Below are 27,823 nucleotides of genomic sequence, written 5' to 3'. Positions count from 1 at the left end.
TATACGCATCTGATTGCTATTTGATATTTAAGGTTGTTCTGCCTTCTGAACATTATTTTAAATTGGATTAGGAATATTCTTACCATTCATTTAAATAAGTAGTTGTAATTTCAAAACCAAAAGCCAACAGGTGTACAGTATGAATTCATGTTGTATGTCTCCAGAAAGGAAAAAAATCTATTAAGTTTTATATAGTTATATATTCTTTAGTGGGGGTCTGTTCAGTCCTTAAGTTTTTTTGGTTAATATAAAGTGATACACATAGTATGAACTTCTCACTGAGTTATTTACATATGTATATGAAGGGGTATTAATATATCTTGATAATGAATCTATATTAAAGATGTTTATACCATCCAATATGGGGGAGTGGGCGAACATATTACCTTTTTCAAATATATTTAGGATATGTAGCTTTTTAGCATGCCTGGTTAGGATACAGTATTGCACTTTGAAACAATCATGGGAATAAAAGTATTTATTCCTATAATTATAAAAGAGCATTTAAAGATAACAATGAGCCAAAAGTACTTTAAGAGATGCAAATGTAGAGGAAGAAAGATGCCGGAGTACAAAAGTATGGCCAAAATGCTGTAATCATAACTAGTGCAGTCATTTGGGTATTGTTATACAGTAGCTGATGTCAAAAATGTTCAGTCTCAAACCATAGATGATACATGCATTTGAAGGATATTAAGAACAAGCGTAAGTAATAAAATACTGCTGAGTTAAAAGTACAAGAGTCCCATCTGGTCAACATGTAGGTTCTATAAGGCGAGCTTTCAAGATATTGTTATAAAGAAATCACTAACAAATTGAATTTTACAAGTATGTTGAAGGAAGGACACATGGCTGAATCCTTCTGCTACCTGGCACTTTTTAAATCTTGTATCAAGTCTTTCTGATTAAACTTACTAGCTCCCATTTCATTTCCAAAGTACTTGTTCAAACATAAGTATTGTCTATAAAATTGTAGTTAACTGCATTCAAGGTTTACTTTGAAGGAAATACAAGGAAAGTGACCCATTTGCAAGAATATAGGCATAATAACAATTACGGGGATTATCCATGTTTTAAATGCTATTTAATCACAGTTAAAATGTTTTCCAATATACTAGAATAAAATGGAAAAGTACTGCTGATGAAGCATGCCTTGCAATGTGTAAATGAGTTATTGTGAATTATTCCTGGACAATTCAATTCAATAGAGAGATCAAAGCAGAAATATTTATTAACACTGTATCTTTAAGTGAATAATGTCTCATTCACTTAAAAGGCCCAAATAGCGAACACAAAACTCCAGATTAGGGGCTATAATGATGTGCAAATGAGTTTCCAAATTAAAATAAGGCTATATAACAAAAATATACATTTAATATCGACTATGATGTATGTATATGAGGCATGTGGGCTAAAAAGCTATTTACAAAAGCCAGGAATCTGCCTAAATAACAGGAATTAGCCTTTTGCAATATTTTCCAGAATTTGAGGTCAGCAATGTGAGGGAACTCCAAAGCCATGTTAGTTTCCCCTAAAATAGGGCTTTAGGAAGAGGTAAAAATGTAATGATAGCAGTCACAGCCATTCCACATAAAAAAGAAGTGGGATTCCATCATATGGTTGTGGCCATAACCTTGATTTTTTTTTTAACCCCACCTGCAGAGATCCTTGAATGTGGATTTGGATGTTCTCACCACTTGTGAAATGAAGGTACTATTGCTGCAGGCGTGAAAGGATGCTTTCCTCAGTAAAATGTTTTGTTTTGAAATACAAAAAAAATTCAAGAAGAGGAGCACATATTTACACCCGGTGTACATTTTATTTTTGTTGTGTTTTAACACTTATTAAAATTCTTTTAATCATTTAATTTTTTTTTGTGAAAATTCCAAAACAAATGGGAGAAGTCAACCTGTACGTCAAAAGCAATTTGGAGCTCACAACCAAAAGCTGTGGTAAAGCCCAGCGGTCTCTTTAATATGCAGACATTTCCCCCTATCATTTCTTTTCTGGGGTTTTTTCGGGGGGGGGGGCAAATCATGCAGTCATTCTTGACTGATACATCACATAAAAAGTCTGTTCCCTTTAAAACCTGGAAAACAAAAATCCTGCCATGGTACAATTAAAATGGATCTGGTTCAGATAATCTTCACAATGGGAATACTTTTGAATAAAAAAGGAAAAGCTTTTTGTCATTTATTCATTTTTTGTATGTCTGGACTGAGGATGGGAGATATCAAGAGATTTAGAAAAAGAGAAGCTGTGAGTATTTTCTCTGGTAAGATCATTTCTATGCATGGATATGATTCATCAGCTTTCTTGGACAAGCCCCATTGAATTGAATGGGAAACACTGTTGCACAACTTCCATTAAATATAAAATAGACGTAAAAACAAATTTCAGGTTGGCTGGGATCCTAATAATTATTAAGACACAGCTTTCCAAGAAACTGATTTGCAGTGTTACATTGTTTTGGCAAAGTTACAAATCATCTTAAGTTTACTTTGGATAACTTGGGAGGCACTGATATCTGGGCTCAAAATCTGTTAAGGCATATACCAAAACCACACCCGTAACTATCCTCACCTTAATCTTCAGATAATAAATCTTAAATGGGATAAGGAGTACCACTTTAAAAATCTATGTTGCATTTTGATCTCTGGCATAAAGCAAGGTAGCTATTGCAATTCAAAGTTAGGTTGCCTTGGCAAAGTTTTCCTTCAAATTCAGAATATTCCCACAAAAATGTAATTTATCTATACTATAGCTAAGAAAAAAATGTCATGTTTAAATTCTTTATTATGGAAATTTAAAATTACAGAGGTCTTTCCAGATGATGGCCTCAGTTGAGGTTGTCACTTCATAGTTTTTGATTCTCCCTTCTTCTGATGCTTCCAAAATTCTTCCAAAGATCCATAATAAAGAACAATTCCACATCCCACAGCATATTTAACCTCTTCTGTTCTTTCCTTCCTTCAACCTATTTTTAAAAAAAAAAAATAGAAGAAAAAAATCCACTTGAAGTGAAAAGGTTTGCTTCTTCCCATTTTAAGAGAAGAGATATTGTCATACACCAGATATGGGACTCAGTTACCACTTCCATTGAAGAAAAAAATGTTTGGTAGGCCTGGGCTCTGACTTTTTCTGACCTCAATCACAAGCCCCACAGCACCTTTCTACTTCTTCATGCTTGAGTGAAGCTGAAGAAAAATTTCATCTGCTTTAAGTGTCTCATTAACTTTAATGCATGGATTTCTTCCGACAGACATGATTTTTTTTGCAGGCCCGCAAAGAAGCCTGAAAAATGGCAGCTTCTTTAAGAAATAGCAGGCCTTACAAGAAGCTCAAAGCACTTTTTCTGAATTCTTTTCCAAGTATACACTGCTTTCACGTGCAGGCCTCACTGAAGAACTGGCTGAGATCCTGGGCATCAGATACAAAGTCGCTTTCACAAGGTCAATTGTGATGAGAAAGATAAGCCGAGGCTACTAACTACTTTCTGATCATTTTGTTATTTGCTTGCTATCACTTCTTCCTTGTCTCCATTCAGAACTGGGAGGAAAGCTTTGTAAACTGAGTGAGGGGTTTGCCATTTCAAATGCTACGCGGAGATTCAGCTCCTATAATGGCAGTCTTCCTAGCTGAAGGATCCTGTAAAATTGGTAATGCCATTTATATATAAAACCTCAAGTTCCATTCTTAAAAGCTCAAAGGTTAAATAAACAATAATTCCTTTGTAGGATATCCTTCATTTGCATCAAAATCAGGAAAAATCCTTAATGCTGTAAGAAAAGACTTATGTGTCATTTTTCTCCTACAGTGCCAATTTTAGAGTTAATTTTGACATTCCAACATGAAATATTTATAAAGGTATCAGCTGCAACAATGTCACATTTAAAGAAAAATACATTTTTTTCAAATGTTAGTTTGAACTAAAATTTGAAATATGACATAAATGAAGAAGTGACAGCTGACCCAAACTGGAGAGGGTAACAGGTGATAACTATTGCAAAAATGAATTCCTATGAATTCCTATTGCAAAAATGAATTCCCCTGGTGGCATGAAGCAATTGTATGTTTCCAATTTCCACTGGGTGTTGGAAGTACAAATACAAAAAAATGTAATACATGTTGAAATGTGCACCCTATATTTAAGAATGCTTCCAACCCAAAGTGATTTTTCATGATACTGTTGTTGCACCTGGAAATTTATTGCAAAGTTGTTACTATCATCCCTTTTTGTGATGATGATAGTTTTCAACATATGCTCCTATTTCCTTATCAAAGCAGACAAGCTTAACTAATTGCAGAGTTGCTAGCTCAGTGACTCTTGATAGCTGATAAATGCTTTCAATATCATGTGGCCACAGAGAATCCTCATTGTGGTAAAAAATAAACCAAAACAAAAAATAAACCATTTTTACCATGAAAAGACTGGGGATGCAAACTAACCTTTTCATTTGCCAAAGAACAATGTAATCAGACAAAAAAGAGCTTAAATTCCTCTGTGTATGCATGTGCATGTGAATGTCCACTCCAATTTTTCTCAGGGCAGTGCAAATGATTTTATACTGCATAATTCTAGTACCACTCTGAACTATAATAATTGTTTGTAAATAAAAATTAAAAACAAACCTAGTCAGAAATAAACTGACAAAATGTACATTCTTCTCTGTTAAAAAAGTAAATAAAATAACATTATTTAAATTGTGAATTATCTGTAAGACATACATTACAATTACATAGATACATATCAATACAGCACATTTAATCTGCCCAAAATGATTACAAAGCCTGTATGGATGCTGTGAGATACATATACATATACGTATACATATCTCACAAGGATTATAGCATTCATAATTGCACTAGGCCTACTTTTTTAAAATTACAAGATTTCATGATTAGGGAACAAAAGCAATCCAAGTTTTAATCAATTTTAATATAAAGAATTAAGGGTCAATAGAAATTTTATTAGTAATATGTTGTAGATTATCCATGAAGCATTATTTTAAGAATGTTACACTGGGAATCTGGCCCTTGTGCCAATAATACTAATGCTTGGCAGATTGCTCCTACACTTGAGGTTTAGTTGTAATTTATCGCATTCGTTGTCTCCTCTGTGTCCCAAAATGTAATGCAGATAATTTATTTTAATCCTACAACTGCAAAATCACCTTTTAGAAAAATTAGTCGAATTTCGTATCTGACTTTTCTACCTCATGTGTACAATTTTCCAAACTGACAATTTTTATTTACAGAGTTGTTTTACACAAAATTTTAAAAATCTGATTTCATCCAAAGGAGAGAGAGAGAGAGAAAAGAGGCAGAGAGAGAATGTCCATCAAAACAGGTATAGTGGATCCCCCCCCATTCTATTATTAAAACTGATATATTTACTCAGAAGCCGTTCTTCTGAATCCACTGGACTTTTTCTCAGTTATATATAGTTTAGCCTTCCATTTTGTCATTTCACACACAAATATAGCTTTATATGTACATTCTCTCTCTCTCTCTCTCCCTCTCTCTCTCTCTCTCTCTCAGCTATTTTGTTTTTTTTCCATTAAAAGTGCCTTACTAAAGAAAAGAAAATAAGAACAGTGTCCAATCTTATAGCACTTTATAAATACAGTATTAAAACTGTTTTTGAATTTAGCCATATGCATATGTATGTAGCACCATTTTTTACTTATAATGTTATGGGGGAAAGGTTGGCGTTGAGAAATGGAATGCTTTTTAGTACAAAGAGGAAACAAAAAAGCTAAAATCTCTTTGTTTTAATATTTGGCAGTTGTCTGGAAGAGATTCTCAATCAGTTAACTTGGCATCTCAAATCACCATCTTATATTTTGCAGTCACTGTTTATAAGAAGAGCCAAATCTGGCCAATACTTTCTGCACAATTTTTAAAAATCTGAAACTGGGATGAGAAATCTAGATAGTCTGCTTAATTTAAAAAAACAGTCATTCCAGACCATAGTATTTCCAAGGTATATATTTGGCATTTGTGATTAAGAAGAAAAAAAAAAAAGGGGGGGGAGGGGGGAGATCTTTTTTAAAGGTTGGTTTTGGAAGAGAGTAAATAGATCAAAAAGCTAATCTGCTTCAAAAATGTCCTTTCTCAGTAATTTGTTGCTGTGTTCTATGTAGTTTGTTTAATTTCTATGGTACTGTTATGGATAAAAATCTATAATACTCCCAATGAACAACATTCCTTCAGTGCAAAGATGATACCAAAAGGTAGGTATACTTTACATCTGCCAAAAGTTAAACAAAACCAGAACACCAATAGATTTGATCCCTCATAAAAGCAGTTTCCTATGGCTTAAATTCTAGTGACGGGTTCCTCCCCCCAATCTAAAAAGGAAACCTGAAAATGAAATTTGTGGGGATAGGTATTGTACCTGAAAAAGGTAAATCAAGACAGACACAGGCAGAGACAATAGGAGAGCCCAACTTGATTTTGCTTCAGTCACAACAACAACAAAAAAATCAACCCAAACCCCTATCATTTTGTGAGTGCACAACTGAGAATTTAGAACACATTAAGTCACAAAATTTTGACTTAAAAAAGAGGAAATGAGCTGTGAATGTAGTTCAGCATCTTTTGTTTCTTTTCCTCTGTAAAGTTTAAATAAAATTGTAATATTTACTACAAACTCTGCAAATATTAACAGAGTCCAGGCCAGCAATAAATTAGTATTACGCAGATCGTTTTCACAGATAATACAGTCCCTCTTGAATATCTTCAATTGCCCAAAGTGGGTGGGTAGAGATCTAAGAGGCACAGTTAGACCAAGTTGTACTCCTTCAGGTTTAATTGTAAGATAGTGTCCTTGACGGCAGCAAAGACAAAGCGGATATTCTCTGTGTCTGTGGCACACGTGAAATGGGAGTAGATAATTTTTTCACTCTCAGGATTCAGGTCAACAAACATCTTCAAGATAAATTCTCTTGCTGCCTGTGCATCTCGCTGAGGTCCTGTTACACCAGAAAAGAAGTATATTGAATTTATCTTCGAAAAAATAGAGGTAGTCCTTGACTTACAACTATTCGGTTAGTGACCACTTGAATCCATGACAGCATTTAAAAAAATGACATGACCATTTTTCAATTTATGACATTGTAGTAACCCATGGTCATGTGATCAAAATTTGGACGCTTGGCAATTGGCTTGTATGCATGACGGCTGCATTGACCCAGGGTCATGTGATCACCTTTTGCAACATTCTGACAAGCAAAGTCAATGGGGAAGCCAGACTCACTTAATGACTGCAGTGATTCCCTTAACAATTATGGCAAGAAAGGTTATAAAATGGGGGGAAATCTCACTTAAAACTGTCTTGCTTAGCAACAGAATTTTTTAGCTCACTCTGCTCGTAAAATCAAGGAATACCTGTAAATGGCTATTATTACACTGTGGTGATATCTAAGCAAGAAATGAGGACTGAATATTGAAGGATGGAAGAGAAGTTGTGGACTGAAAAATGATACATCCCAACATTTTACTCAACAATCATGGTAACTTGGAGAATTGACATTTAACCTTTTAAACTAAAGATGGTTAAAAACAAGCCAAAGGCAAGAATTTCACAGTACATTAGGATGGGAGCTACTATACTGGTATACTTTAAACAAATAGAAAGAATATAGAGGGAGAAATGATTGAGAAAGAAGACAGGGGCTTCATTTTAAAACAAGATTAGAGTGACTGTCACTGGGAGATTCCAGGCAATATAGCCATTGGGAAAGAAACATGTCAGCTTTCAAAGGTGGCGGGAAAAGTGAAGGGGAAAACCCTTCTCTTTGCTTCAATTGCTGGTACGTTTTTCAGCAGGTGCGCTCTCTCTCCACTTCTCAATAAGTAGAGGTACAAGGCATAGAATGTATAATTATCAATTTAACAAACACATCCTTTTAGTAAGACATGCAAGTCTCCCTGCACTGCCTCTGAATTTGACTTATCCTATTCTGTTAATCCTATGAGATTAAGAAGAATGAAAAATATGGTAAACTCCATCACTCCAGTTATGTATACATGCACAACCAGACAGTTTAATAAACAAAACATCCTCCAGTCACATGGATAAATTTCTTCCTCCTCAAATCTTATTCAGATGAACTGAAGAAAACAAACCATGGTATGTTCAAGGGCTGTTTTTCTAGTTAACAAATAACAACTGACGCTCTGAACATGTAGTTAAGAATGCACCATTTAATTAGAAGTTTGGGAATGGTGGCCATAATAATAGAACTACAAAAGGCAAGCTTGTTCTCACTTATCAACTCTATAATGTTGTCTTAATGCTGTTATACTACTTGCACACAATGTCTTATTAAAAACAAACAAACTTACCATCATACTCCGGGAAATAGTCAACTAGATGTGAATACATTATTTTCTCCTCTAAAAGGTCTTTCTTATTTAAGAATAGAATGACTGAAGAATTCTGGAACCAGGGATATGTGATAATTGTCCTAAATAGTGCTTTGCTTTCCTCCATTCGATTCTGGAAGAGCAAAAAATAGTCAATTAACATTAACGTACCTATAGTGATTGTTTCAAAAGCATAATCTGTTCATATGTTTTTGTTTTGTTTTTCTTGGATAGATGCACAAATCATATAATTAATAGATATATAGGCATATGTATAGATACAAATTTATGAATTGATGAATCTGGAGTTCTGATTAAATTCCAAGGTTCAAGTCATCTGATGAATTAGAAAATAACTGGAGGTTTGCAATCTTTCTCATCTTCCCTTTTAGCACATTTCTTCCGTTTCTTTTTTAGTATTAATCATAGGCTGAAGTGATTTCAAAAACAGTTTACTACAGAATATTTTTTCCCCAAGTCAAAAACTTCCGGGAAGAAATGGTGAACTGAAGATAATTCTGCCCAAAATGGATAACTCAAACAAAATGAAGACCCAGTTAAGACCTGCTCTTCGTATGTCCTCTTCAAACAAGGAAAGGACCCAGGATCACCCACAAATGCTCCTTATAGTTGCTCCTCACAAAGAGGTTGCAAAATAGGTTTAGAGCTCTGGGAGACTAGGGAATAGTCACCTTACTCAAACCGTAGTCAGGATCTTTGAAAGGACACTGGACAAATATACTTCCTTTTTATATCACTTTTGGAAATGGTTTTTTAACTGCTTTTCAGCTAGCAGAAACCTTTGGACTGACAAGTTTTACACCACTTGGAAGATTTCCTTCAAATCTTAGCAAAATAATTTTAAATAAGATTTTGGAATTAGTTTTAAGTATCCTTCCCACAAGAAAATTCTTTTGTTTTAAATTCTCTTTTTAAAAAAATGATAGGATGAGACTTTGAAAGTGGACACTAGAGGGAATCAGAAAGAGCTAAAAATTACAATTAAAGGAGAGGAGCTCTTAAATGTGACTTACAGTACTAATGTAGAACGAAGCATAATATTGGATATGTTGAAGGATATTTTTGAACAACTGACCCAAAAATTAATTTTAAGACTGTCTATTTTGGGTGTGAAAGATAAGGTCCACATAGGAAGGTCCAATTAAATGGATTCATTGCTACTTGTGCCTAGGTATAGGAATATTCTGAATTAATAATAATAATAATAATAAAGTTGGAAGGGACCTTGGAGGTCATCTAGTCCAATCCCCTGCTCAGGCAAGAAACCCTATACCACTCCAGACAAGTGGGTGTCTAGTCTCTTCTTAAAAACTTCCAGTGTTGGAGCATTCACCGCTTCTGGAGGCAGGTTGTTCCACTGGTTAATTGTTCTCACTGTCAGGAAGTTTCTCCTTAATTCTAGGTTGCTTCTGCACTCCAATTCCCAGAATTCCTCCCCATGGACCATTTCTGGACTCCAAGGTTAGAGACCTCTGGTCTAAAGCTCTAAATTTCCCATTTAAGCTTAGTTCTATACCTTTTAACTTTCCTGCAATCCCACAGTTCTAAAATGGACCCTTTAGATCAGGGGTCTTCAAACTTGGCCCTTTCATGACTTGTGGACTCCAACTCCCAGAATTCCTCAGCCAGGCATGCCTGGCTGAGGAATTCTGGGAGTTGAAGTCCACAAGTCATAAAAGAGCCAAGTTTGAAGACCCCCTGCTTCAGATCCTCATCCTTATTGTTAACAAGGAACACGCCTGACTGAGGAATTCCGGGAGTTGAAGTCCACAAGTCTTCCAATCGCCACATTTGGAGAGCCCTGCTTCAGATCCTCATCCTTATTGTCAACAAGGAACATGTCCCATGCATTCACCACAGCTTTAAACAGTTAGCACCTGGTAGTAGTTAGTTAAGGGTCAACGGAATTCAAGGGGGGGGGTTGACTTAGTTTACTTATGGCTATGTGGATATCTAGGCTGATCCCACTTTTAACTTTGCCCCCAGTGTTTGCCATTCCTTCCTCTACAATCTACCTTTAGAGATAGACTGTGTTTAGAAAATGTTAAGGGATGTATAAATAAATAAATAAATAAATAAAACGGGATTTACACCAGACTTGAAATGCTGAGGTTTTAAAGATTTGTTTGTAGATAAGTGATGGGATAGAGAAAGAAAAGATCATCCTAATAAATATTAAATGCTCCCTGAAGAATGTTTTCTTCTATTTTTGACTGAACCCTATGGCCCCACTTTGCTTCTAATAGTTTATAAATGAAGAAATATCCTATCTTTAAACACTGTACCACTGTAGTCAGGGATTATTGCAGTTAGACAGCTGCAGGTTTTATTACCTGATTTGGCTATAATTTAACCAGTAATGCCTCCTTTAAATCTGTTGCTAAATTTGCATTCTTCAAAGATGCAAAATCATTTCAATGATATTGTTTTTACACAGAAAAGTTCTAACAGCATAAATGGAAGAATCAAAATTAGTAAATGCACATATACACATAAACATATTTTGCGCCTTAATCTGTTCCTTAGTCTATCCTTCTAGATAGGCCTTTTAATATTTGTTGGCAATAGTTCATTACAGTAATTTCATAATGCACCTAAACGTCTCTATCATCTATTAGTCATTAGACCATCTGTTTTTTCTCTTGATCAGGATTACCCATTTAATTAGTAATACCAAGAACAGAAGCACAATTCTTTGTATACACGACTGTTCTTTAGTTCTTTACTTTCATACATTTTAGATAGAAGTTGCTTTGATGCTATTCTCTGTTCATTTCTTCAGACACAGCAGCTTTTGTGAACATATGCTCTGCTGGTCTAGATACTTGCATACATACCTCCTAAAAAGTTATCCAAAATTCCTAGATTTAAAACTACTCCAAATTCACATTTTTAAATACTCGGTGCCTTCTTTATACATTTCTACCTTTTCATCTTTACAAAATAAAACTGTAGGTATGGAGCTTTAGAATAATGGACAGCTTATCTGCAAATACCAATAAATACTTTATTATACAGTGGAATTCTCCAAATTAAGATATTTACTCTTTGCCAATCACAAATTACGACCCCCATGTTTTTCATCCTAAACTAAAATCCAACACGGACTACGATTTGCTCTCTGTCTCCTCAGAGTTATAGTTAGACAATGTAAAACTTTATTTTATGCCAAACCACACAAGTATTGCATTCTTGTGTGCTGCCATTATGTTAAAAATATGAACACTAATTGCAGAGAATTGCAGAGATAACTAATTTTCAAAAGATAGTTTAACCTAATGGTATTTTTTTTTTCAAGACAGTTTCTATATACATTAGTTAGCCTTAGCTAACTTGAGGTATCCAATTTCAGGTAGTTAACAATTTATTTCATTGTTAACAGGAATACTATAATTCCATTAGGCAGACTAAGCAAATACACCAAGTACCCAAAACTTCTGGAACATGTAGTAGAATTCATGTATAAAGGATTTTTCCAGAGTGGAATCAATATTTTATCACAGCTTTAATGGCAAGGCCATGTTTAATCCTTGTGATCCTAACACTTGTAACTTTTTTGATAATGAGTAGAAAACTCTACTGCAGAAGCATTTTGGGATTCATTAACCCACAATTTTGATAAGATATGGCACTTAGGATTAGGTAGTGCACATGTGCAATGCACTAATTAGCTATTTATTATTATGATCACTGGAAAAGCTTTTATAGCAAGATAGATATTAGGAAGGCTAATGTTACGTTTTAGTAAAAAATCAGCCCTCAGACAGCTAGTAAATAGATCTCTGATTGTAAATAATAAAGCTTAAGTAAGGCCATGAATAGCTCAAAGTAAACTAATTTTTTTACAGTTGACTAATCAATAAGCTGATGACCAAATATAGGCAGGATTGGATTCTTTGTCTTTATTGTGGTATGTTTGATTACTTGATTATTTGACATCACGTCATTGTTGACTCTTATTCTGCACATTAAAATAGCAGCTATAATTAAAAATGTATTTTGAAGCTTCAAAGTTATAACATGGTTTTACCAATTTATGATAATCAATAAACATTTTGATTATAACCCTATCCCTTTATCACATATCATAATGCAAGGCAGACTACTTGAATTTTAAAAAAAAATTAGTGAAATAAGGTTTCAATAGGATCTTAGACATTTAAATAATTTTCATACCCTATTTATTGGCATTGTTCACAAAAAATAAGTATATCTACTGTGTAACAATCCTGTTTCGAAAGATAATTTATCATACTTTTCTTCTTAAAGAAAAGAAGAAAATCTGTGAGAATGGGAAGTATAGACTTCAGGGTAACTTTCACTAGGACCAATAACTGGCAGAAAAGAATTTTTTCTTATCCTTATTTTTCTTTCTATTCTTTATATATTTCTTATTTGTTCCCTTTGTAACTTTTACTTGTTCTGTTTTCCTATCTTTTTCTAATGTGCATTCATTTTTACTATAGTAATTATAATCTTTAATAAGATTACTTGAAAAAAACCTCCCCCATGTGTGCAGCATCACATCATTCTATTCCATCCTATCCATTTTGCATATTATTTTTTCATTCGGTTTGTAACAAAAATATTTACAATAGATGCCACATTTACCGAATGTACAGTAACATTGATCTGTCCTGATCAAGTCATTTTCAACTCCTGTTGACCACATGGATAGATTTTTTTCCACGATAATCTATCCCTAACCTGTTCTTTTGAGGCTCCCAATAGTGTAGTCATCGCCAGTGAAATTGAATCTATCCATCTTGCTATTGGCCATTCTCTTCCTCTCTTTTATTTTTCCCAGCATTACAACCATTTCCAGAGAGCTGGCCTTAGCATAATCTGTCCAAAGTAGAATAATTTGAGACTGGCAATTTGTGCCTTGAAGGGTTGATTTGTTTGAAGATCCATCTGTTTGTTTTGTTGGCTGTCCAGGAGTCATCTCCAACACAAAAGTTTAAAAATGTCATTACTCTTCCTATCTTGCTTCTTAAAGTTCATCTTTTGCTTCCATAGAGTATCACAGGGTATACCATGGCTTGTATGATTCTGATTTTGGTAGATATAAAAACACATCATGGTATTTGAATACATTTTCCAAGGCTTTCATGGCTGGTCTATCAAGGGCTAGCCTGGATCAGCGTTATTTCTTGACCACTTGTTCCTGTACCAGTGATACTAGATCCTAAAATGCAGAAGCTAGCCACCATTTTGATGTCTTCATTGTCTTTTCTAAAGCTGATTGTTCTACCTGTTGTCATTAGCTTGGTCTCGTTTACATTTAATTTTAGTCTCTTCTTTTTCCATTGTGCTTTTTGAGTTTTAGTACTAGAGCTTGCATTTTCAGCTATCAGGGTAGAGTTATCAGCAATATGCCTTGAATAGTGGTTCAAAAAAAAAAAAAAAGGAATTGGAATAATTTGTGACCAAATGAGGCAGTATTTGTCATATGGTAGGTATCATCAGACGTTTTGACAGACTCCCAAACATAAAGATATGCACTTAAATCTTAGCGCCCAATATGAAGACAAATATTCCAGAGAAATCCACAAAACATTTCAACATTGAGTCAAAACACCCATAAACCTTCCTAATATTTTTAGAGGATCAAAAATAAAATATAACAGTATCTAAACATACAAATTATTCCAGGAAATCTGAATTACATACAAGCATAAAAATAATAAATAAACACTGACAAATGCAAACACCACATGCCAGATATCAATCCTGTTTAGAGTCAATCCCAGCTTTCAGTCTTTGGATACTGTCTTCCCATCCAAATGGAACAGGGAGGTCTTTGAAGCTTTCCAGAAACTTATGAAAGATGAGGTCAATTGGATTCCCACTGGGAGTTCCAACTAATTGGGGCAGCTAATCAGAATGGCTACTTTTGAAGCCAATCAGAGGGTAGAATCTGGAGAAAGTTGACCCTATTTGATCTAACAGAATGGATACATTTATATAAGGGAAGCCAATTCCTCAGATAACTGGGTTCACATCCATATAGGGTTTTAAAATGCCAACATACACCTTAACTTGCACTCAAAGGCCAACTGGTAACCAATGAATCTCCTGAAGTATAGAGGATAACTGAAGATATTGAAATACTCCAATCAGAACTCAGACTTCCAGGTTCTACAACAGCTATGGCTTCCAGATTTTTGTCAAGGAAAGTCCCATGTAGAGGACATTATAGGAATCAAAACGGATGTGACTATGGCATGAATTACTGTGGGCATTCTGATCCAGGAAATTGCTGCAAAAGATGTAGCTGTATAAAAAGCCTCCTATCCACAAATGCCAGCTATTCCTTGAGCAGGAACTTGAATTTAGTAGAATTCCTAAATTGCAGATTCTGTACTTACTTAGCATCAGAGACTAAACTTCCCTGGAATAAACTCAAACTCACTTTGTCTTGGAGAAATTCAGCTGAAGATTCTTCCTATCCATCCAAATCTTGACCTATTCTAGGCACTGGGTCAGCACTTGTACCACATCATCAGTTTATCTTTTATCTTGTCTAGGGACAAGATGTATAACTGCGTATCATGCACATATTCATAATACTAAACCAAAGGAAATCTCTACAAGTTCAAGATGAAGGAAAACCACTGCAAGACAGCACTCTCTCTTCAATCCCTTGAAGACAAACCAAAAGGGTGACATGGCCAATGGAATCAAAAAACATCAAAAGGTTAAGGAAGGCCATGGGGGTTGCACTGTCTTGATTGTGATCTCTCACAACCATCACTGATGTAGATTCTGTGATGTTACCCAGACTGAGTGCCAGGGATACAAATTAACTGCTTCCTCTAGTTAGGATCCTTTGCATCTTATGGGATGAGCAGAACTGAATCATGGAGACTTAGTCATCTCTGGTGAAAGTCTCATGCTACAGTATGCTAACATTCTATTGATTTTCATATGAAAAAAGGCATAATCTTTTATATTAAGTCTTTGTCATACCATGCATCTACATTTGCCTCCAGAACCAAATAACGGTTCTGCCTTAATGGCAGCATTTTATAGGCAATTCTGGGTTAAATTATAAAGGAAGAGATTAAAATAGATAAAAAGAAAAGAAATGGAGGAAAACAAAAATAATTTACAATTAGCCATTCTACCCAAAGGCTTATAGAACCCTCTAGTGTTCACACAGTATATAAATAAAATACATCTAAGCTGACTTGCAATTTAATGATGAGGCAGAAGGACTTATGGTATAACTGCATCTGTGGAATGCTAAAAATTCACGTAAAATAAAATAAAATTGGTTTGGAGAGATTTGCCAATAAAAACGTGTTATGAATTGATATATCAGTATTTCATATGCTTATTTTCAGCTTTGCTTTAAATTTGTTGTTTTGGAAATTTTTTTAAAATGGAAACATCTCCCCAAATATTTGTTTTAATTTATAATTTGTATGATGGTCTATGTCTGATATTTGCCAATTTTTTTTCATTCTGATGTGCACATTAAAATTAAGCATGTTACACATAAAATCTCACTCATCTTTCTTTTGCAGATTAGAATATTTCTTGAAATGGTCATTTAAAGTCATCCAATACAAAATACTTTTAAATATATTTTTCTATTTTGGATAAAGCTATAAAGAAAATATCTTCCCCAAAACTACAGGAATGCATCCCATTCCCATATGGAGAGTAAATGTTTCTTTAAAACTTCCTCCTTCCATTATATATTCAAGATGGACAGTATTTAATATTTATTTACTACGTATATGTAGGGGTGTGGGTCTATACATATGTTGTTCATAGTATGTTTAGGTGTGTCATGTATGTGTTTCATTTTGAGAGCGGGCAACTAAATTTCATTTTTGATGTGTGCCGTTGTGCCCACAGTAAAAAAATGACAATAAAGGTTATCTTATCTTATCTTATCTTAAAGAAAAAAATTGGGAGTATATATTCACTTAATGAGAATAGGAATTTGTATACTGTATATTCACTTAATGACTGAAATATAACACATTTCTGAGTTAGAAAGTAAAATAGATAAGAGAATCCTCAAAAAGTCACACATTTCCTAATGTACTTTATTAAAGAGTTTGAGGGTTTACAGTTTATTGGCAATAAATTATTCCATCAGCCTTACTAAATATAAAACAGAGAGACACAGATACAGAAAACTGACATTACCTAATTTGTGATCAGTTATTTCCAAGCAATGGTGCACATATTTTTGGGGTATGAAAACTAACAGGGCAAACTATTATATACAAAAAATATGGGCAGCAAATCTCACATTCACTTGGACCGATGATATTAGCTAGTTGGATAATGAAAAACCTACAAGCAATAACCATGCTCAGAAAGTACCAAGAACTACACAATTCAACCAGGAGCTACATACATTCCCTTCTATTGGAAGTACATATTTTTACTGTCACCATTATCCTAATAGCTTATCCAATTAGGACTTTATGCGGGCAAAGTATGTTGTCTATCACTGAACACTGAGCTGTTCCCAGGAAATAGAAGATTTCCATTTGATTGTGGCAGGTTAAAAAAAGCTAGAGTGGGAAGAAGGGCATTTAGATGTCAATATAACTATTACTTCTCAAGTATAGCTCTTAGAATCCTTCCTCCAATGTCTATGTTCTCCCACATCTAAAGAGGCACGTTCACCATTCCCAATATAAAAGAATTTTAAAAGCTTCCTATGAAGACCCAATCAATCTAGAATAAGCAGTTCTAAGTAATGTCAATCAAATATGCTTCCTGTGTCATGAAAAAAGAGATTATTCACAGGTTAAAAATGCTACAGAAATCAGAAAGCAATAAGGAAAACTATTGCTAGTTGTTCATCTTCTTAAAACGTAACCAAAAGAACAAAGTAGTACGATAGAGCTTTGTTTAATCATGTATCAATTACGAGACTTAACACACAAAAATGCAAAGTAGGATTATGCTATGTCATAAGCTCATCTTAATGACGCTAAGGGATAAGTGAGATATTGAGTTCTCTTTCAGAATATGTTGAGATATTCTGTTAAAGTTATTAACAGTAAATTCTGACACTATAAAGTGCCCCCAACGGATTGTGTTCTACTCAAGCATAAAACAATTGTTCTATTTAGACAAAAGAGGACCGCACAAAGATTGATGTTTTAATTCATAACATACAGCAAGAAATTCCTTTACTAAATAGTACCCTTGCACTTTTTACTGTTCCAGTGTTGTATTTTCATTTTTTCCCCTTCCTATTTTTTTCCTGCAAGTGTAGGGTCTGCTTTTTTCCAGATCAACTGAGTGATCCATTAATTGATCCATTAATTGTGACAGGAATTAATGATCAACTTGTCACTCCAGTCTAAAAGAGAATGGCCCAAAGTCACCTAGCCAGCTTTCATGCCCAAGGCAGGACTAGAATTCAGAGTCTCCTGGTTTCTATCCTGGTGCCTTAACCACTAGACCAGGGGTCTGCAACCTTGACAACTTTAAAACTTGTGGACTTCAGCTCCCAGAATTCCTCAGCCAGCTATGCATAGACCAAAGTGGTTCTCAATTTTATTTCTATAAATATCTCATTCCAATAGATTTGCATTTTAAATGACATTTTGGGATAAATTGTGTCAACAGAAAAATTTCGGAGTGGAGAAAGAAACTGATGAGAAATGTAAATACTAGGGTTCTGAAGTGCTCCACATGTGATGCAGAAGAAGTGCTTTAGAATAGGCAAGAGTATCAACACAGGAACTTTTTAAAGCAACTGCTATTATTTGTACATCTTGCAGCTTCCCTGCAGAAACTATGCAATCCTAGAGAACAAAATTCTACTTTAATGATAAGTGTACATTCAGATTACAGCCTATTTAGTACCTACCGTCTCTTACAAACTAAATCCAGAATTTTCACTGTCTTAATATTATGCCTGAATTAGGTGTCTGAATGCTTTCATTCCCAGGTTCTAAAAAACATTTTCGTAAATAGAAGCTAGTCTTCTTCCAAATTATTGAATTTTAACACATAAGCCATCTCTAATCTGCCTAGCAAGGACAGTTAACAAATTTCCAACTTGGAATTTTATGCATGTTTCCGTTTACTTTTAATAGTATTAACAGTAAAGTCTACATAATTATTCAGGCTTGAAGGATTAGTACAGGCATATTTCCCCAAGCTGTGAAGAGAAGAGTATGAGACCTTTGAACTTTTCAATTAGCACTTGCCAAAGCAAAGAGCAGGTCACATGGCAAAATAGTCTGTGGACTGTAGGTTCTTCCATACAGCAGCATTAAAGTGCCATTATCCCATGTAGGAGTTGGCAGAAAAGTACTATGCTAATTTAGAAAAGTACTCACATACCACAGCCCTCAATCCATTTAAAGTGGGAGGGGACAAGAGGGTAGGGTGGGGTGGGAAGCACCACCTTCACTGCCAGTTACTGCCACTTACTATTTGTAGAGCCATTGCCCCACCCCTGCTATTCTCTGGAGTTGCTGGAGAAGTGAGAGAAGAGGAATGAGGTCTTCTGTTATCAGTTCAGAGAGTGATCATTTTGTGTAATCAGAGAACTGAAGGGGAAGGAGCCATTTCCCCCCCCCTTTCCTCATCCCTTCTTTTGCTACTCAAGGCAGGAGAAGAGGAGAGAGAGAGATAATGAGCAACTGAGAATACAGTACTCATGAGGAACATAGAAATGGAGAAGAGAGCTCAGAGTTCCACTAGGCCTAAGAATGAACAGGCCTTTAAGGGGCCCAAAGTATAGATCATATAATAGATATCTATTAATTTGGGAGTTATTCTGCTTAGAGCTTAACTAGTTGAAACATAATTTTGTTTATAATTGATTAGTTACTTCAGAGATAAAAACATAATTAGCATTGTTATATCTATCCTCTATGCTTACTAAAGGAGTTATAAATAAAAACATAATTTTGGAGAAGCAGAATTTCCAGTTTTAGAGAATAAGAAATATTAGTTAACGTCCAAAAGATTAAAGCAGAACCATATGGACCAACATCTCCGAGCCCAGTATTTCAAAACCAGGATGAAATCATAGAAAAAAAAATCCTGGCACTAGGTCAGTCATAGAATACTATCACAAAATTATATGAGAGTTTTTTGGGGAAGCAATTATTGCCTTAATTAGAAACATACTTCTGGAAGGCATTTGATAATGGCCTACCTCATTGTCTGACTCCACAAGTACTTGATCATATTCGCTAAGAGCTACTAGAAACATAATGGAGGTGACATTTTCAAAACAGTGTATCCATTTTCTTCGTTCCGATCGCTGTCCCCCCACATCCACCATTCTGAAATAGGAGCAAAAATCATAGAAATCAAAGCAATGTACAAATACTAGAATGTTAGGACATGTTTTCATTATTATATTATTTATATGCTATGTCTGAAAAATCATGATAATAGGGTGAATACATCTACACTTCAGCATTCTGCAAATGCTACAAGCCTACCATTGTGAGGCATTTATACATTGTAACTTGGAGTAAATATAGTTTTCTTAAACCCATTTAATGTTCTTTCTTCTGGACTGTTGATTTCACAATATTCTTTATCTTCAGAGACTTTGCACTTATGGCTCTAGGGAGGTAGAAATTCTTGTTTTCCTTATGTGATTCCCTGACAGGTGCTTTGCTCTTCCAATTTTTTTCCAAATGTAAGGGTCATACAGACTAATAAAGCCAATCAACATCTTTACTAACAAAAATGACCCTCTTTTTATTTTGCTTCATGACTACAGTTAATGAAACTCAAAATAGAAAAAAAAACTTCAAAAAAGGTTCTTTAGAATACTGTATACATTTGTATGGAACAAGAACCATTTGTCAAACTTTGTATTTCAACAAATCTACCAATGAATTTCAACAAATCTACAAAGTAACAAGTTTATATAGTCGCTACCATTATACAAGTTAAACACAACACCTTTAAAAATGAGTGTAATTATTAAAATTCGAACAGGAAGGTTTTATGCTCAATAAGGGCAAGAGTCCAATATTTTCCAGAGTTAACTGTAATAGCAATAATCTTCTATGTATAATGACAGAATAATAAAATAGGGAAATTCTTATAAGGACATTTATATTATTTTTCCAGTTTATGTTCTTACATAAGATGAAGCAGAATTAATAGCTAGGATTTTTATTAGAATTGGTGGACTTGATCTATAAATATATAAAATACCATTTGTCTGCAATTTATAAATTATATTCATACTTTACCACACAAAAAAAGGGAGTGGGAGAAAATAAGACATTTCCAAAAAACATTTTTATTGGTACAATTATCTTTATATATATATTTGCTCCTGTTTATGACTTAACACAATACTTTGTTTTGCATTCTCCACTTTTGATCAGTGTAAAATATTGATCTAAACCAGTGTTTCTCAACCTTGACAATTTTAAGGCATGTGGACTTCAACTCCCAGAATTCCACAGCCAGCATTGCTGGCTGTGGAATTCTGGGAGTTGAAGTCCACATGTCTTAAAATTGTCAAGGTTGAGAAACACTAATCTAAACAATGAACATCTCAGGGGTTGAATTGTTTTTCCTGAATTGTTACTATTAAGCAAAAAGAAGAAAGGGAGTAGGAGAAAAGAATGCATTTCCAAAATAGCATTTTCTATTGGTACAATTATTTAAATATATTTTTATGCTCTTGGTAGGAAACTCCTCTCCCCCCTAAACAAACTCCTCTAAAGTAGCATTTTAAAGATTAAAAAAAAACCTTTTATCTACCTGAAAATAACACTTTGTAAGTCAAATGGGTATTCAATGATTCCTGTAGTTGGAACCCGAACTCTAAGAACATCTTGTTGAGTGGGTAGATATCCAGAGGCTGCTATGCGGTCCAAATCGTTAAGATAACTATAGATAGAAGAGAAAAATCAGGAGTGAAAGATAATGCCCCACTGACAGAAGGAATTATATAAAGATAAAAACAGCAAAAGAGTTGAGATAGGGCACACTTGGAAAAAAACTCTTGAAAACATAATTTTATAGCAGAATTTAAAAAAAAAACCTCTGTATAGGTTTTGTAACTTTTACATTGTTACTAGAATTTTTCATGATCTCCAGAATGATCAAAGTATTAAGGGCAATAATTTAAAAAGCATTAACCTGTCCTGGTTGTACAGGTTCAATGTGAAAGAGATGTGGATTGGTAAGATTCAAAATCAAACGCACATAAAGTGAATTGGATCAAAGTGCTGAATGCAATATAGAATAGTTGTTTGCTACAGTGAAGTTCTACCTTAAACAGAAGTTTGTCTGTTCTTTTTCTATATATGTACATCTAGCAGTGGCATTAACAAATAAGTTTAATTATTGTTAGAACAGGTTCACTGATATATTATTGCAATTTAATGAATTGCAATTCATTAATGAATTTAATACCACCCAATTATGGTTCTTGAGATGGTTCACCATCAACTGGCTCAATGCAAATATAGTATGACAAATGATCACTTAACTGTACAGGTAGTCCTCAATTTACAACCACAATTGAGCCCAAAATTTATGTTGCTAAGTGAAACATTTGTTAATTGAGTTTTGCCCCATTTTACCACTTTTCTTATTAAGTGAATCATTATAGTTGTTAAAATAGTAACATTGCTGTTGAGTGAAATCTGGCTTCCCCAGTGACTTTGCTTGTCAGAAGGCCACAAAAGCTGATCACATGATCTGGGACACTGCAACTGTCATAAATATGAATTTTGATCATGTGACCAAGGAGATGCTGCAATGATCATAAGTGTGAAAAATGGTCATACGTCACTTTTTTCAGTACCGTTGTAACTTTGAACAGTCACTAAACGAACTGTTGTAAGTTGAGGACTACCTGTAGTTAAGTAATATGATTTTCTCCCCAATTTACATGTTATTGTATACAGTATCATTTCATTTTTACTGGCTTTTACGGAACTATGATGTTATATTACCTGCCTCTTGGCAGATCACTTACTTAACAAAACAACAGCATTTAGAATAGCATCTCTATAACAATTCTATACTGATATTTTTCCATTTAAAAAGGAGCCCACTTGATCCTAGCAGCTTGCCAGATCTTTATAGCCAAGATCAGCTCTCTACTTTTCTACAGTGTCCATATCTGTACTGTATTTAGACCAATCTTGACATTCTTGAAGCCATTTGCTCTTATTAGAGCTATCCTTGCAGACTCATGATGAATTAAGATGTCTGCTCTACATTTAAATATGGGCTTGGTCTCTGTAAATACTAGACTTCAGCATTATCTTTTTAACTTTTGGCTAATGTTAATTTCTTTCCCATGGGTCTGCTCTCTCTGATTCTTAGAGAGACCTTCAAATCAACTTTATTAAAAAAAAATTGGCAAGCTTTACTCCCTGAAACTCTTAAGGAAAGATTTATTCTTTCAAAGATTGAAGGATTAAGCTTCCCAACTACCGGATGTATCCTTAAGTAGTGTATTTGGGACAGTGACCTTCAAAGCAAAATGTGGTTCCCAGTTTAGCAACACAAGGGGTCTTTCCAAGTGACATACAGATGGGAGGTTGAACAACTGGCCCTGTGGTAGAGCTGGAACAATCTGGAGCTGAACACACTTAAAACTGTAGAGATGAAAATGGATTTTAGGAGGAGCCCTCCTATTCTACCACCTCTTACAGTATTAGACAACAGAGTATCAAGTGTAGACACCTTGAGGTTTCTGGGTTCTATAATCTCCCAGGACTTGAAATAATACCTAATATTAGAACCATCATTAAAAAGACACAACAAAAGATGTTTTTCCTGCGTCAGCTCAGAAAGTTTAGACTGCCCCAGGAGCTGTTGATAGAGTTTTCCAGAGGAATTATTGAGTCTGTCATTTGTACTTCTGTAACTGTCTGGTTTGGCATAGCAATCAAATAGGACAGGTAAAGACTTCAATGAATAGTTAGGATTTCAGAAAAAAACCATTGCAATCAGCCTGCCTTCTAACAAGGACCTGCGTGGGTCAGAAAGTGGACTAAGAACGTATCTACAGACTCCTCATATCCTGGACATAAACTGTTTCAACTTCTCCCCTCAGACACCGCTATAAGGCACTGCATGCCAAAACAACTGGACTCCAAGATAGTTTTTTCCCTTTTGCCATCACTCTGCCAAACACCTAATTACCACAGTACTGTCTTAAGTGTAGTATGGCTGTATTATTATTACCTTTCTCATCTTTTCTACTACTATTTGGACTATTTCAATTAATAGAGGTATTTTCAGAGAAAGCTAGGAGGTGGCTGACTCCCAAGATTTTGCTGTATTGATTTGTGTAACTTTTTCAGATACAAATTTTTGTATTTTGTATCAGAAACTGATCTAGTGTATCTTGTCCTTTTTCTTTGGTATGTCATAATGGGACAGTGCTCCTTTTTGCTATGAGTGTCTTATACATGACACCAGCTTCACTTTTCTGAGCCTATTTCATTATGGATTCAGGTGGATCAAGATGGAACGGATCAACAGTATCCAATTATTCACTCGAGATGAGTCAACTAAAAATATGCTTCCGGCTCATCCTAACTGCATCAATTGTGTTATTTTTGTAACTGATGCCCAGATTGATCTCCATCCTCAATAAAATTGAGCTGCCAAGTAGGGTGACACATAATACAGTCTTCTCCCTGTTAAATGAAATCACAGGGAGCTATATTTATCCTCAGGAAACTAATGTATATGGGCATAAGTCTAACTGCTAAACTTCAATTCTGATCTAAGTGAGAGAAAGAAAGAAAGAAATACAAAGATGGAGACAGAACACACAGATCTACTGGTAAGTCAATGAATGCATCATCCCAAATTAGCATATCTTTTAAAACAATTTAACTTCAGCATTAAAATATTTATTTATCTAAACTGAAACTGGATTCATGAATATGAATCTTCACTATTAAAGAGCCATATAGCTACATTAAATTGCTGAACATGAAGCTTCTGGATCAAGAACCTATTTTTTCTTTTTTCCTATCTCAATTTTAGATAATCCCTTTTGCAGACATGAATGCTTTCTTGGAATTGGATAGTCTTGCCTGGATTTTAAAGTATTTCTAGCAAAATGATTACTGCTGTATTTAAAAAGTTTTTAAGCTGTGGGTTACATTCTAGGTAGCTGCAAGCAACTGGCAGATTGTTGTTTAAAGCTGACCAGGCTTCTGCAGGAAAAGTGAGCCCAATGTCAACCCTCATTCCCACTTTGTCTGGATAAGGCTGCAATAAACTTGCTCAGGAAAAACAAGAGCAGGGGGCATTCTAAGAAATGGTTAACCCCACTAGTGCTGTAATTGGTTTTGGTAGCTTTCATCACGCCATCTGGAGTATATCTATAGGTGTTGGAATTTCTGTGGAACTGTGTTAATGAAGTACAATATTTTATCCATTATTTTAAATTTATATTATTTCAAAATAGGGAAATATGGGAGCTTTTTTACATTTTTACTGAAGAACCACAGCATTTAATATAACAGCCAGATATAAACTAATCCTATACCAGCATAAAACTAAGCCAGGAAAAAAGAAAAGAAAAAGAAGATAATTATACTGTGCGAATACAGAATTATTTAGATAGATAGATAACCTTTATTGTCATATTTATATTGTGGGCACAATGGCACACATCAAAAATGAAATTTAGTTGTCCACTCTCAAAGTGAAACACATACATGACACACACCTAAACATACTATGAACAACATATGTATAGACCCACATCCCTACATATATGTAGCAAATAAATATTAAATATTGTCCATCTTGAATATATAACAGAAGGAGAAAGCTTGAGAGTTCGCAAGGTTAATGCCTTATGGAATGAAATTCTGGCTGAATCTGGATGTTCTGCTTTGGATACCACGAAGCCTCCTTCCAGAAGGTAACAAGGAAAACAGGTTGTGTAGTGTCCCAGATAATCTTACGGACCCTGCTCAAGCAACGCTTCTGTGCTATGTCCTGGATGGGAGGGAGGGAATAGCCATTGATCTTTTCGGCCATTCTTACCACTCTATGCACCGCCTTCCTGTCTGAAGCAGTGATGCCTCCAATTATTTATTACTTATATAGTAAAGCCATGATTTAATAGACTTGGGGAAAGTCCACTGTTCCTCAGGGTCTGTATAATAAAGCATGTGTCATCACAGCAATTTAAATAATTTGTGTGATGACAACATAATGTAAATGATAGACAGTTGACACAATGACATCATCACATAAAATGATAAAGAAAAGCTACAAACAGGGCTTGTTATGGACTGCCATTCTACCCTTCAAATTTTTTGTGTTTTTTTAAATTATTTTCTGAAATGGATTAAATTATTAAATAATTTATTAAATAAATTGTTATGTCAAAGAGTTCCATTGAGATTCACTAAGTTCCAACTCTTAACTCCCAACTTTTTAATTTTTTTCTAAAGTACCAGTATTTATCAAATATTATTTTAAAAAATCAATGAAGTTATACTTCTAAAAGTTTCAGAGATGCACCATTTCTCAAATATTTCAATGAAATTTACTGATACAATTTCTGAATAACTTGCCTTATCTGAAATTAAATGGGGACTTATTTCCATTCCATCTACAAAACATTCTGCGGTAACCGATTTATTACCTATGATTGGGACACTAACTAGTAAAGCAATCTATCTTCCCATTCTTCAGAGAAGTGAACAAATCTCTCCTCTTACTGAGCACTGCATGATCAAGAATTGGGATAAAAAGAGGCAGATTAGAGGTCAATATGTGTTTCTATATTATTCAAGGTTCTAAGGACAATTTTAAATACTGTATGAACTTATCATTGACATAGTGGGCAGACTCAAAGACAGTGTAGGATAGGGGGACCTGGTGTGCTATGGTTTGTGGAGTCATGAAGAGTCAGACATAACTTAGCGACTGAATAAAAAATGAACTTATACTGGTAGTTATTAAGAAAACTGTGACAGTTCAGTTGGTGCCTTTGTATATTTGGTGGGTGATAAATAAGCTCACTATGATAAATCTATCAGATTGGTTGATAGGAGTAAATCTATGCTAAGAAAATACAATGAAAATTACAGGTCTTTCAGTTAGCTTTCGCGCCCCCCCCCCTTTCAGTTAGCTTTTGGCAAGAAACAATATACTACTAACCTGAATGAAATTACTGGTTTTATTCATGGGAGAAGGGTGCACAAACTCATTTAGCATTTTAGGGGTTGAAGTATTGCAAAGTTTGAGTAACTGCCTTACTGTTTTGAAAATTATCTATTCTGAATCATATTTACTCCCAGAAAAATCTGGATAGACTTATAGCCAAAATGGATGCTAACAATTTTCTATTTTTAGGTTATGCGCATATTACACAATTGTAGAACTACAGTATGTCAACTTTTGTTCTTATGTTTAATACTGAATAAATTACAGATAGAGATTGAGGTTCCTTTGAAATTATTGACAGTCAGCTCTCCTTCATAATACAAACATATGATTTGCAATGGGAATTTACTATTATTTACATAAAAATAGGTACCAATCTGTTCAACTAGTCTTTTTCTTGAATCATGCAGAGATATACCACTGAAGACAGTGCACTACATGAACAATTAATTGTTTAAAAATGTATCTTATAAAAAAGAAACAGAACCCCCCCCCACTATACATATAACACCTATTTTATAAGCCCATAAAACTATTTAATAAGCCCAATAAAATTGAATAGGACTCATTATGAGCAACAGTTAAAGCATTAAACCACAGAACTAAAACATTAGAATAGGGAAAATAAAAGAAAAAATGATGAGAAGCTTTTAGTACCTTTGAACATGACGTTTTTCTGGACCAACTTCAAGCTTAAGGAGTGGGAAGTACAATGGATCTAGTCAGTAACTGGGTGGGGTGGAGAAAAATCTAGCCCATCCAGCCCATCCACCTCTTAGGGCTTACTTTTTTTTTCACTCTTATTTAACATTTATATTAAGTCACCGGGAAGTCATTCATTGGTATGGGGTCAGGTATCATTATTATGCTAATGAAACTCATCTATACATCACTATAAGATGACTAAGCAGTGTTCCAGTATCTGAGGGGCTGCCACAAGGCAGAGGAGATCAGGTTGTTCACCAGAGCACCAGAGGGAAGGATGGGAAACAATGGTTGGAAACTGACCAGAGAGAGAAGCAACCTGGAATTAAGGAGAAACTTCCTGACAGTGAGGACAATCAACCAGTGGAACAGCTTACCCCCAGAAATCATGGGCGCTCCATGATTTTTAGGAAAAGACTAGACAATCACCTGAGATGGTATAGGTTCTCTTGCTTGAGCAGGGGACTGAACTAGAAGACCTCCAAGGTCCCTTCCAGCTCTATTCTATTCTATTCTATTCTATTCTATTCTATTCTATTCTATTCTATTCTATTCTATTCTATTCTATTCTATTCTATTCCATTCC

General features: G+C 34.7%; 1 protein-coding gene across 1 annotated transcript in view; it reads right to left on the bottom strand.

Annotated features, from left to right (window-relative positions):
- Positions 1–463: 463 nt before the first annotated feature.
- LOC120316041 (guanine nucleotide-binding protein G(q) subunit alpha) overlaps positions 464–27,823 on the bottom strand; it is a 98,330-nt gene continuing 70,970 nt past the window's right edge. Inside the window, exons 4-7 of the mRNA XM_039361184.1 lie at positions 21,130–21,258; positions 19,550–19,679; positions 8,353–8,506; positions 464–6,977 (exon numbers count right to left, since the gene is read on the bottom strand). Of these exons, the coding sequence (XP_039217118.1) occupies positions 6,787–6,977; positions 8,353–8,506; positions 19,550–19,679; positions 21,130–21,258 (604 nt within the window). The 3' untranslated portion in view covers positions 464–6,786. The remainder of the gene's footprint in view (positions 6,978–8,352; positions 8,507–19,549; positions 19,680–21,129; positions 21,259–27,823) is intronic.

Source organism: Crotalus tigris, unplaced genomic scaffold (assembly GCF_016545835.1).
Source record: "Crotalus tigris isolate CLP2741 ecotype Arizona unplaced genomic scaffold, ASM1654583v1 scf7180000017585.4430047, whole genome shotgun sequence".
Taxonomy (NCBI): domain Eukaryota; kingdom Metazoa; phylum Chordata; class Lepidosauria; order Squamata; family Viperidae; genus Crotalus; species Crotalus tigris.
Note: the sequence above shows the minus strand (reverse complement) of the source record. Positions and strands in the feature narration are given on the sequence as shown.